The sequence below is a fragment of the Pseudophryne corroboree genome, chromosome 5 (assembly GCF_028390025.1).
Source record: "Pseudophryne corroboree isolate aPseCor3 chromosome 5, aPseCor3.hap2, whole genome shotgun sequence".
NCBI lineage: Eukaryota > Metazoa > Chordata > Amphibia > Anura > Myobatrachidae > Pseudophryne > Pseudophryne corroboree.
In genome coordinates this window covers 31011279-31024019 of record NC_086448.1, presented here as the reverse complement: position 1 = coordinate 31024019, position 12741 = coordinate 31011279, and the positions used below count along the sequence as shown (strand labels likewise).

The window sequence follows — 12741 nt, the reverse complement described above, 5'->3', positions numbered from 1 at the left end:
CATGAAGGTATGCATCTTTATGTCCAGAGATACCATAAAATCCCCCCCTTCCAGGCTGGCGATGACCGCTCTGAGCGATTCCATCTTGAACCTCTTCAGGTATAGGTTCAGGGATTTTAAATTTAAAATGGGTCTGACCGAACCGTCCGGTTTCGGGACCACAAATAGGGTTGATAATTTCTATTGCCCAGGGATCCACCTGTGAGTGAACCCAGATGTGGCAAAAAATCGAATACGTGCCCCCACTGGGGCGGACTCCCCCAGCGGAGCCCCAGCGTCATGCGGTGGATTTTGTAGAGGCCGGGGAGGACTTCTGTTCCTGGGAACTAGCTGTGTTGTGCAGCTTTTTTCCTCTGCTCTTACCTCTGGCAAGAAAGGACGCACCTCATACTTTCTTGTTTCTTTGTGATCGGAAGACTCGTCTAGCAGAAATGGACATCGCGTTGATTCTAGAACCCAGTAGACTAATGTCTCTTTGAGCATCTCTCATATATAAGACTGCATCTTTTATATGCCCTAGGGTCAATAAGATGGTATCCTTATCCAGGGTTTCAATATCCGCTGATAAGGTATCTGTCCATGCTGCTACCGCGCTACAAACCCAGGCCGACGCAATCGCCGGTCTGAGTAACGTACCAGAATGTGTGCAAATGGACTTCAAGACAACCTCCTGCTAGCAGTCAGCAGGGTCCTTGAGGGTAGCCGTATCTTGGGATGGCAGCGCTAACTTTTTGGATAAGCGTGTTAATGCCTTATCCACCTTAGGGGAGGATTCCCACCGTATCCTGTCCGTTGGCGGGAAAGGATACGCCATAAGAATCCTTTTGGGAAACTGCAGCTTTTTGTCTGGAGATTCCCAAGCTTTTTCACATAATTTGTTCAACTCATGTGAGGGGGGAAAGGTTACCTCAGGTTTCTTCCCCTTATACATGTGTACCCTCGTGTCAGGGACAAGGGGTTCCTCTGTGATATGCAAAACATCTTTGATTGCAATGATCATATATCGAATACATTTAGCCACTTTTGGCTGTAATTTTGCATCATCGTAGTCGACACTGGAGTCAGAATCCGTGTCTACAATTTGGGATAGTGGGCGCTTTTGAGACCCCGAAGGTCCCTGCGACATAGGGACAGACATGGGTTGACTCCCCGACTGTTCCCTAGCTTCAGCTTTGTCTAATCTTTTGTGCAGTAAATTAACATTAGCACTTAAAACCTTCCACATATCCATCCAGTCAGGTGTCGGCGTTGTCGACGGAGACACCAGACTCATTCTCTCCTCCCCCTCCCCCTGAAAGCCTTCTACCTCAGACATGTCGACACACGCGTACCGACACCACACACTCAGGGAATCCTCTTATCTGAAGATAGTTCCCCCAAAAGGCCCTTTGGAGAGACAGAGAGTATGCCAGCACACACCTAGCGCTATATGACCCAGGAAAAAACACTATATAAATATATGTTTACACAGTAGCGCTGTTTGTACATGTATAAATGGGCCAAATTATGTGCCCCCCCCCCCTTCTTCAAAACCCTCTTTCACCGTGGATAAGCAGGGGAGAGTCCGGGGAGCTTCCTCTCAGCGCTGTGCTGTGGAGAAAATGGCGCTGGTGAGTGCTGAGGGAGAAGCCCCACCCCCTCGGCGGCGGGCTTCTGTCCCGCTCAAATATACTGAAACTGGCGGGGGCTCATTATATATACAGTGCCCAACTGTATATATGTCTATTTTTGCCAGAAAGAGGTATATATGCTGCCCAGGGCGCCCCCCCTGCGCCCTGCACCCTTACAGTGACTGCCGTGTGAGGTGTATAGGAGCAGTGGTGCACAACTTCACCGCTGTGCGTTACCTCAGTGAAGATCATGAAGTCTTCTGCCGCCTTTGAAGTCTTCTTTTCTTCTCATACTCACCCGGCTTCTATCTTCCGGCTCTGTGAGAAGGACGGCAGCGCGGCTCTGGGACGGACGGCGAGGGTGAGACCTGCGTACCGATCCCTCTGGAGCTAATGTTGTCCAGTAGCCTAAGAAGCAGAGCCTTGAAACTCACAGAAGTAGGTCTGCTTCTCTCCCCTCAGTCCCTCGGTGCAGGCAGTCTGTTGCCAGCAGGCTCCCTGAAAATAAAAAACCTAACAAAATACTTTGACAGGAAACTCAGGAGAGCTCCCTGTAATGCACCCAGTCTCCTCTGGGCACAGTAGTAAACTGAGGTCTGGAGGAGGGGCATAGAGGGAGGAGCCAGTGCACACCCATACTTAAAGTCTTTCTTAAAGTGCCCATGTCTCCTGCGGAGCCCGTCTATCCCCATGGTCCTTATGGAGTCCCCAGCATCCTCTAGGACGTAAGAGAAAAAGATGCCCGACGCTAATGGAATTGCACAATACATGTCAGCTCACTCACGCCAGACATCTCCCACTATGTGACATATTGAGGTAAGGTGTATGAGGACACATCTGTAGAACAGGATCTAGAAACCAAACGCACCAGTACAAGGTAATAAGAGCAAATCCTTACCGCAGCAATTGACGGCTTTTTTCCATCCCCTGCAGGAGGGTGGGTGACATCTGCTCCAAGAAATATAACTGGCTGCTGAAACACCTGAGGCCTGGGGAAGAGGAGAACAAATATGTTACTGGAAAAGAGCCACAAACATTTGGATTTTCTTTACCCACGTTAACTGAAATGGCACAACTGTATTATTTTTTCAACACATTTAAAACCAAAGGGTGTAGAAGTAGTGGATGGAGTCGGCTTTTTTTACCCAAGCTGTTACGGCAACCAGGGCCTTAGGAAAGCTTCAGATGAGCCAATTAGGATCAGGCAAATCATGGAGGAAATACAGAATATACATATATATTTGGCAAAGTCATATGATGTGCCAAGTCCAGCGGCTGTTATCACAAACTGCACCAATTTCCTCTGCGATGTACGGAGGAGATTTAACATTCATATTACTATAGCCATCCTGCCGTCCTTTAGACATAATGAAGAGGTAAGAAATAAGACCATACCCCCCAACTGTCCTGATTTTCGCGGGACAGTCCCGGTTTTTGGGGACTGTCCCGCTGTCCCACCCGCGGGCCGCAGTGTCCCGCGGTGGGGGAGTGGGGGCAGTTGGGAGGCTCCTGTCATCGCTGCCCTGCTTAGCAGAGCAGCGGTGAATAGACTCTGTGCGCGTGCGCACAGCGTCTATTCACTTGAGACAGGAGGAGAGGGGGGGCATGCCAGCAGCTCACGGAGCGCTGGGCATGCCCCCTCAGTGACCAAAACAGGGGCGTGGCTTGAGATTGTGGGCCTCCCGCGAAGCCACACCCCCTTTTCAATAAACCACGCCCCTTTTCGAGAGAGCGCGCGACTTCGCCGCGCGTGCGTCCCTCTTTCAATATTTAGAAAGTTGGGAGGTATGTAAGACTATGAAGTCTTATAATGTATTAGGATGAGCTATGAAGACCTGTTACAGAGAATTCCATCAGGATCACCTGGTAGCCCCCCCAATAAAAGCTGTATACACATATTACCTGATCCTATAACCAGTAACAGTGAGGAATGGAAAATTAAAACAGGAGTACTCCTCTGTCTCCATGCCGATACAAGGGCAATAAGCCTCACAAGCACTGTAGCTATGTAAATAAACACGGATCGTGTACATTTTCCCCATCTGTACTCTGGCCTTACACAAATGTCTCCCAAGGCCGTCATCATAGCCCACTCCAAGTCCAGATATTAGGGATAGCTCTTCTTCAGCACAGGCAGGGAAATCACACTGACTGGAAAAAGCTGGCTGCTCATGCATGGATATCCTTAGTACCTGGACGGAGTGGCCATGAGGACTGGATTTGAGAAGCACTTTCATAGACAAACTGCTTAACACGTCTATGGATAATTGGGAAATCCATACAAGGTAGCCAGAGGATAAAAGGGGTGAGCCATCTGTGGGTAAGCGAAAGCTTCTGTTCAGGTTTAGTACATGGCCTACACAGCAACGATCCCAACAAAAAGGGAAAGAAGAAAACACTTACCTGCCCTGGGGTAACAAGATGTTATTGACTCCTCCTAATTTGACGTTAATCTTCAAGCAAAGGTTTGACAGTGTCTGCGGCGTTGTCCTCTGCACATTTTTCATCTGCACACACTGAGTGGCCACCCCGAGCACAGTGTCACCAACGCGTTTCACCTCCGCTGCAAGATTATGAAAAAAAAAGGCTTCATCACAAAACATAATACACTGCACTTGGGAAGCGTGATTACACACTGCACTGGTGATATATAATGGTCTGCACAGTGTTCCACTCTAATCTGACCCCATAATATCCAACTGCGACACATCTGCTCTTCGGTCATCTAAATTGACCACCATTCCATGTAAATGACATGTAACAGCAGTAATCATACAACTTTATAGTCCGCTCAACAGTTTATAAGCCATATTGGCTGTGTGTGGCACACGTTCAGTTAATATCAGACATCACGGCCTTTGCTCGAAAATAACCAGGCCTGTGTGGATGACCCAAGTTCACAGATCAAGAAAGGCACATAGACATGTAAACTGGTCACCAGCCACCGACCTACAGACAGGTCAGAGAAGATGAAACTTCCTTTCTGCTGAGCTGACAAACAAATGTGCAGCTCATCTGTCTACTTCTAAGAACCATTACTCCGAGTACTGAATAAAATATTTCTTCAAGTCAAAAAGCAGTAACATTGTATTACACAAGCAGAGATGTATGTAATGAGACACGGATGCTAGGTGATAAAGTAGCGTCGACGACTGCCCTTGGGCCACAGCCCAGACCGCATATAGCTGGGACAGGTTAATTCTCGTATATCAGTGATATAGTACCTTTACAGTGTTGTAAAACGTGTGCTGGCTGTCTATCCCCAGGGAACAGCAGTGCTTCTGCGTGTATCATAGCCACCGCTGCACCAGCCAGGACGCAGCACTCATTTTCTCCTTCCTCTATGACCCACCCCGAGACTCCTGTGTAACTAGCCAATGGGTGTTCTGGGGCAGGTAATAGAGGAAGGATAAGCTGCGACAGCCGGTGCAGCGGTGGCTGTAACGCACACTGTGGAGCTGCTGATCCCCACGGACAGCGAGAACACGTTTTATAACACAATAAACAGTACTACATAGCGCGCTCTCTCTCTCTCATATACATACACATATATAAATACACACACAGATATATATATCTTTATGGATTTTAATTACCTACCAATAAATCCTTTTCTCGTAATCCATAGAGGATGCTGGGGTCCACATTAGTACTATGGGGTATAGACGGGTCCCTTGGGAGCCATGGGCACTTTAAGAGTTTAATAGTGTGGGCTGGCTCCTCGCTCTATGCCCCTCCTACCAGAATCAGTATAGAAACTGTGCCCGAGGAGACTGACATACTTCGAGAGAAGGAAATACACAGATAGTGGTGAGACTCACGCCAGCTCACACATAAGGCAAACCAAGCTAACCAGCTTGAACAATTCGGCAACAGCTGAACAACAGTACTTAACCAAGTAACAATGCAGTACTTAACCAAGTAACAAGGTAGAACCGAACCAAGTAACAACTGCAGGAGAACGAAACGCTGGGCGGGCGCCCAGCATCCTCTACGGAATACGAGAAAAGGATTTACCGGTAGGTAATTAAAATCCTATTTTCTCTTACGTCCTAGAGGATGCTGGGGTCCACATTAGTACCATGGGGATGTACCAAAGCTCCCATTACGGGAGGGAGAGCGCAGAGGCTCCTGCAGAACCGATAGACCAAACTTTAGGTCCTCAGAGGTCAAAGTATCGAACTTCTAAAACTTAGCAAACGTGTTCGACCCTGACCAAGTAGCCGCTCAGCAAAGCTGTAAAGCCGAGATACCCCGGGCAGCTGCCCAGGAAGGACACACCTTACGAGTAGAGTGGGCCTTAACAAATTTTGGACACTGCAAGCCTGCCGTAGAATAAGCATGCTGGATAGTAAACCTGATCCAGCGAGAAATCGTCTGCTTAGAAGCAGGACACCCAATCTTGTTGGGATCATACAAGACAAAGAGTGCGACTTTGTGACGAGAAGTTCTCTTCACATAAATCTTCAAAACCCTCACAACATCCAAGGACTTGGAGGTAATTGAGGAGTCAGTAGCCACTGGCAGCACAATAGGTTGGTTGATATGAAAAGCCAACACAACCTTTGGAAGAAGCTGCTGACGCGTCCTGAGCTCAGCTCTATCTTCAAGGAAAATTAAGTAGGGGCTTTTGTAGGACAATACCCCCAATTCAGACACACGTCTAGCAGATGCTAATGCCAACCACCTTCTAAGTAAGAAACTTGACCTCAACCTCCTGTAAAGGCTCGAACCAATCCGATTGCAGGAACTGCAACACCACGTTAAGATCCCAAGGTGCCGTACGAGGCACAAAGGGAGGCTGGATGTGCAGGACCCCTTACAAAAAAGTCTGAACCTCAGGGAGGGAAGCCAATTGTTTCTGGAACAAAATGGACAAGGCCGAAATCTGGACCTTTATGGAGCCCAAACGTAGGCCCACATCCACACCTGCTTGCAGAAAGAGAAACAGCCCAAGTTGAAACTCCACCGTAGGAAACTTCTTGGATTCACACCAAGACACAATTTTTCCAAATGCGATGGTAATGTTAAGACGTTACTCCTTTCCTAGCCTGGATCAGGGTAGGAATAACCTTGTTTGGAATGCCTTTCCGAGCTAAGATCTGGCATTCAACCTCCATGCCGTCAAACGTAGTCGTGGTAAGTCTTGATAAGCAAACGGCCCCTGTTGCAAAAGGTCCTCTCGAAGAGGAAGAGGCCTCGGATCTTTAAGCAGCAATTCCAGAAGATCTGCGTACCAAGCTCTTCCTTGGCCAGTCCGGAGCAATGAGGATCGCCTGAACTCTTGTTCTTTTTAGAAGTTTGAGAATCCTTGGGATGAGAGGAAGTGGAGGGAACACATACGCCGACTGGAAGAACCACGGAGTCACCAGCGAGTCCACTGTCACTGCCTGTGGGTCTCTGGACCTGGAACAGTACCTGCGAAGCTTCTTGTTGAGGCGTGCGGCCATCATGTCGATTTGAGGTACCCCCAAAGACTCGTCACCTCTGCAAACACCTCGGGTGGAGGCCCCACTCTCCAGGATGGAGATTGTGTCTGTTGAGTTAGTCCGCTTCCCAGTTGTCCACACCCGGAATGAAGATCGCCGCCAGCGCGTGCCTTGTCACCTCTGACATTGCAGATCTGCTCTTCGTTCCGCCTTGTTGGTTTATGTAGGCCACCGTCGTTACATTGTCCGACTGCACCTGAATGGCCTGATCTTGTAGAAGATGTGCCGCCTGTCAAAGTCCGTTGTACACAGCTCTTGGTTCCAGAATGTTTATCGGAAGGATGGATTCCAGACTTGACCACTCTCCTTGGAAGTTTTCCCCTTGGGTGACCGCGCCCCAACCTCTGAGACTTACATCCATGGTTAGAAGGATCCAGTTCTGAATCCCGAACCTGCGGCCCTCGAGAAGATGAGGCATTTGTAGCCACCAAAGGAGTGAAATACTGGTTTTCGTCGACAGACGTATCCGCTGGTGCATGTGTAGGTGAGATCCCAACCACTTGTTTAGGAGATCCAGTTGGAAGGACCGTGCATGAAATCTTCCATTCCCCAGAAGGCGAATGCACTGATGAACCGATACCTGGGCAGGCTTCAAGACATCCCGGACCAGTGACTATCACAAACGCTTTTTCCACCGGTAGAAACACCCTCTGCACTTCCGTGTCGAGGATCATCCCTAGGAAAGAATCTCCTTGTCGGCTTCAAACGTGACTTTAGAAGATTCAGGATCCACCAGTGAACCCGGAGTAGTCGAGTTGCATAGTAACATAGTATTTGAGGTTGAATAGAGGCAAATTGCCCATCGTGTTCAACCTGTTTTAAGTTGTGATGATTCTACATACTTGCTGAATAATGCTTTATGACTAGTTAGCTACTATAAAACTCATGTTACCCCCGGATTAACCACGTTGATATTTTAAGTATTAGAACCTTGGACAGCTTTTTCATTCAGAAATTGATCCATTCCTTTTTTAAATCCAATTACAGAGTCCGCCATTACCACCTTCCCTGGCAGGGAATTCCACATCCTGATTGCCCTAACAGTGAAAAACCCTTTCCTCTGTTGCGTTCGGAACTTTCTCTCCTCGAGTCGCAGCGAGTGCCCATGTGTCCTAAACTGTGTTCTTTTAATAAATAATTCCTCTGATAACTCTGTGATGTCCCTTTACATATTTGAAGATAATATCTCCTCTTAGGCGCCTCTTTTCTAGTGTATACATATTCAGTCTAGTAAGTCTTTCCTTATAGTCCAGTCCTTCTAGGCCTTTAATCAATTTAGTAGCTCACCTCTGAACACTTGAGTTCACTGATGTCTATTTTTATACAATGGTGCCCACGTACCAATGCCTTATACAGCGGCATGATTACATCAGAGTCCCTTGTCTCAATTCCCCTTTTTATGCACGCTAGCACCTTACTTGCCTTCTTTACTGCGTTTTGACATTGTGTATGGTTATTAAGCCTATTATCAATGAATACCCCCAAATCTTTTTCCAACTATGTTTCCCCTAGGCGTTCCCCATTTAATATGTAGGATGCAAGTTTGTTTTTAGTCCCAAAATGCACAACCTTGCATTTGTCTGTATTGAACCTCATTTTCTATTTAGACGCCCAGAGTTCAAGTTTAGATAGATCATTCTGCAAAGACTCCACATCCAATTCTGAATTGATTACCTTACACAGTTTAGTATCATCTGCAAAGATTGACATTGTGCTTTCCAGGCCTATTTCTATGTCATTGATAAATATGTTGAACAGTAGTGGTCCGAGTACGGACCCTTGTGGTATTCCGCCGACTACTGGGTACCAGGTTGAGGACTTCCCGTTGACCACTACTCGCTGTACCCTGTTATCCAACCAGCTGCGTATCCATGTGCAAATAGTTTTTCCTAGGCCAAGCTCCTTTAATTTGATCATCAGTCTCCTGTGAGGAACTGTATCTAAAGCTTTTGCAAAATCTAGGAAGACCACATCCACTACTTTTCCTTGATCAAGATTATTGCTCACTTCCTCGTAGAAGCCAATTAAGTTAGTCTGACATGACCTGTCCCTCACAAAACCATGCTGGTTCTTGCTAATAATCCTAGCGGACTGTAGATACTCCTGTATGCCGTCCCTTAGAATGCCTTCCAATATTTTCCCCACTATAGATGTTAAACTAACTGGTCTGTAGTTTCCCAGAAGATTTTTGGATCCCTTTTTAAATAATGGCACTACCTCAGCTATAAGCCAATCCTTGGGTACCATGCCTGATCTAATTAAACTATTGAAAATCAAGTATAGGGGTCGTGCTAGTTGTGAACTAAGCTCCATAAGAACCCTCGGGTGAAGTCCATCAGGACCAGGTGATTTATTAATCTTAATTTTGCTTAGTCTCTCCCGGACTACATCTTCGCTTAAACAAGTATCTAACCATGAATTATTACGGTCACAATTGTTATGCTCTACTCCCACCATCAGTTCTTCACTGGTGAATACTGATGAAAACAATTTGTTCAGTATTTCCGCTTTTATTTCGTCATCATTTATCAAGTCTCCTAATTCATCTTTTAATGGACCTATATTCTCCTTTTTTTAACTTTTTACCGTTTATGGGGTATATGCAATTGCGGTCGAATTCCGGCTGGAATTCGACCGTTTTTTAATTCGACACAATTCGACAGTCAGACACCCTGCCGCCAGGACCCGAATTCGACATACTCAATAAAAAACGGATTTTACAGTCCCGCTGTCGAAAAACGGACCAGTTGACGGATCTGTGCATACTGGATTCGACTTTTTGGACGGCACAAAAGTGTATAAAAAACCCAGAAATAAATTGCGTGGGGTCCCCCCTCCTAAGCATAACCAGCCTCGGGCTCTTTGAGCCGGTCCTGGTTGTAAAAATACGGGGGGGAAATTGACAGGGGATCCCCCGTATTTTTACAACCAGCACCGGGCTCTGGGTCCGGTCCTGGTGCAAAAAATACGGGGGACAAAAAGTGTAGGGGTTCCCCGTATTTTTAACACCAGCACCGTGCTCCACTAGTCAGAGATAATGCCACAGCCGGGGGGACACTTTTATATCGGTCCCTGCGACCCTGGCATTAAATCACTAACTAGTCACCCCTGGCCGGGGTACCCTGGAGGAGTGGGGACCCCTCACCGCAAAGTTCCCACCATTGAAGATAATGGAGCGGCTATGTGCTATGCGCGTCTGACAGCTCAGATGCGCACAGCCAATCAGGAGAGTGCCACGACGTGGCGCTCCCCGATTGGCTGAAGGGACCCTCTGTGACAGGAGTCACGTGGGGTCCCGGCATTTGGGGAAAGGGGTCCCATGTGTAAATATGGGACCCCTTTCAGTGCGTAGTCCGGGTAAATGCGTTTTCTTTTTTTGCCAAGTACGTGTATTACAAAAAAGAAGAGGACAGATCTACACTGGATTTTGGCGAGTATAATTTTATTTTCAAGTACACCGTGGATTCTACTTGGAGAAGTGGACAGAGTCGGCGTGTGAACATAGGTTAAAGTATGTGTGTGTCGGCATGCATGTATGTATTAAAGTTTTACTTTCACGGTGTGCGTGTACTGTTTTTATTTGGGCATTTTTTTTTGCAGTAGAACTACAGGTACCAGCGGGCCCGTTTCCCCCCGCATGCTGGTACTTGTGGTTCTCCAAGTACCAGCTTGCGGGGAAGGCTTGCTGGGACTTGTAGCTCTGCTACAAAAAACAGTATTCTTTTATTTGACACAAGGGTAACAGCCCCGCATCAGCAGCCCTTGGCTGGGGGGGGGGGGGGGGGCAGCCTCGGGCTTCACCCCCCTGGCCCTTGGGTGGCTGGAGGGGGGGGACCCCTTGATTTAAGGGGTCCCCACTCATCCAGGGTACCGTGGCCAGGGGTGACTACTTGGGGATTTAATGCCACGGCCACAGGGACCGGTATAAAAGTGTCCCCCGGCTGTGGCATTATCTCTCCAGCTAGTGGAGCCCGGTGCTGGTGTTGAAGTTATGGGGGACCCCTACGTCTTTTGTCCCCCGTATTTTTTGCACCAGGACCGGACGCAGAGCCCGGTGCTGGTTGTAAAAATACGGGGGATCCCCTGTCAATTAATTTCCCGTATTTTTACAACCAGGACCGGCTCAAAGAGCCCAAGGCTGGTTATGCTTAGGAGGGGGGTCCCCACGCATTTTTCTTTCGTGATTTTTAACCCATTCCCACCCCTTCCCACTGAAAAACATGGCCTGATCTCTCCATATTTTAGTCAGTAAAAATAATAATAATATTCTTTTAAAAAATATATAAATAATACTTGTGGCTCCTAACAGACAAACCAAGTAGATAATCCCTTCTAATATAAATAGATATGCTATTAGCAACAACAACAAAAAAAAACACAAAAAAAACATGTTTTTAAATTTTTTTATTAGATTCCGCCAGCAAAATGAGGCGGACTGAAATTGACTAAATGACTGTCGAAAAGCACTGTTGTCGAATCGACATTCTTCAATTGAATATACTTTTGTCGAAAAGCCGCATTTTTACCATTGCAGACATGTCGAATTTAACAACTGTCGAATTTCAAAAAGTCGAATCTGAAACGTCCGTTTTTTTTGTCGAAAATTACTGTATTGCATTGTCGATTTTTTTGGGTCGAAAATGCCCCGTTTTTCGACATTTGCAGCAATTCGACCGCAATTGCATATACCCCAATGTATTTAAAAAACTTTTTAGAATTGGTTTTACTCTCTATAGCGATTTGCTTTTCATTTTCCATTTTAGCTGCTCTTATTGCTTTTTTTGCATTTCTTATTACAGTCCTTGTAATACTTAAAAGACTTCTCCTTTCCATTAGATTTAAATGCTTTGAAGTTCCGCTTTTTTTAATCCATTTCTGCCTTAACCTTCTTGTTAAGCCACATCGGTTTGAGTTTAATACTCCTGCGTGTACTGCCCATGGGAATAAAGTTATGAATATTGCTATCCAGCAACCCTTTTAAAACATCCCACATTTCCGAAGTGTTCTTGTTATTAAACAGAACCTCCCATTCTATGTCGTTAAGTGCACATCTAAGCATACTGAAATTAGCCTTCCTAAAGTTAAAAGTTTTGGTGGAACCCCTGTAGCTAGGTTTCCTGAAACTGATGTCGAAAGTGATCATATAGTGATCACTGTTACCCAAAGTCTCCCCAACTTGAGTTGTGAGAGCAATGTTCTGCAACAAATTCTCCCTGGAAGATGCTTTTATCAGCAGATCGTCCAGATACGGAATTATGTTCACTCCCTGCTTGCGTAGGAGTTGAATCATCTCTGCCATTACCTGGGTGAACACCCTCGGTGCCGTGGATAGGCCAAATGGCAGTGCCTGGAACGGATAGTAACAGTCCAACAGCGCAAATCTGAGATAAGCCTGGTGAGGCAGCCAAATTGGAATGTGGAGGTACGCATCCTTGATATCCAGGGATACCAGAAATTCACCCTCCTCCACCCCAGAGATCACCGCTCTCAGACTCCATCTTGAACTTGAATTTCTTCAAGTAGAGGTTTAAAGATTTCAGTTTCAATATCGCTCTGACCGAACCGTCCGGTTTCAGTACCACAAAGAGGTTTGAGTAGTAACCCTCGTTTTCCAGATGAGGTGGAACTGGGACAATGACATT

General features: G+C 46.6%; 1 protein-coding gene across 4 annotated transcripts in view; it reads right to left on the bottom strand.

The window, feature by feature from the left end:
* The window catches only part of AGO2 (argonaute RISC catalytic component 2), a 197501-nt gene that overhangs the window by 33941 nt on the left and 150819 nt on the right, over nt 1–12741 (bottom strand). For all 4 annotated transcript variants that reach the window (XM_063921174.1, XM_063921176.1, XM_063921175.1 and 1 more), the window contains exons 13-14: nt 4014–4173; nt 2509–2599 (exon numbers count right to left, since the gene is read on the bottom strand). In XM_063921174.1, coding sequence (XP_063777244.1) covers nt 2509–2599; nt 4014–4173 — 251 coding nt within the window. The remainder of the gene's footprint in view (nt 1–2508; nt 2600–4013; nt 4174–12741) is intronic.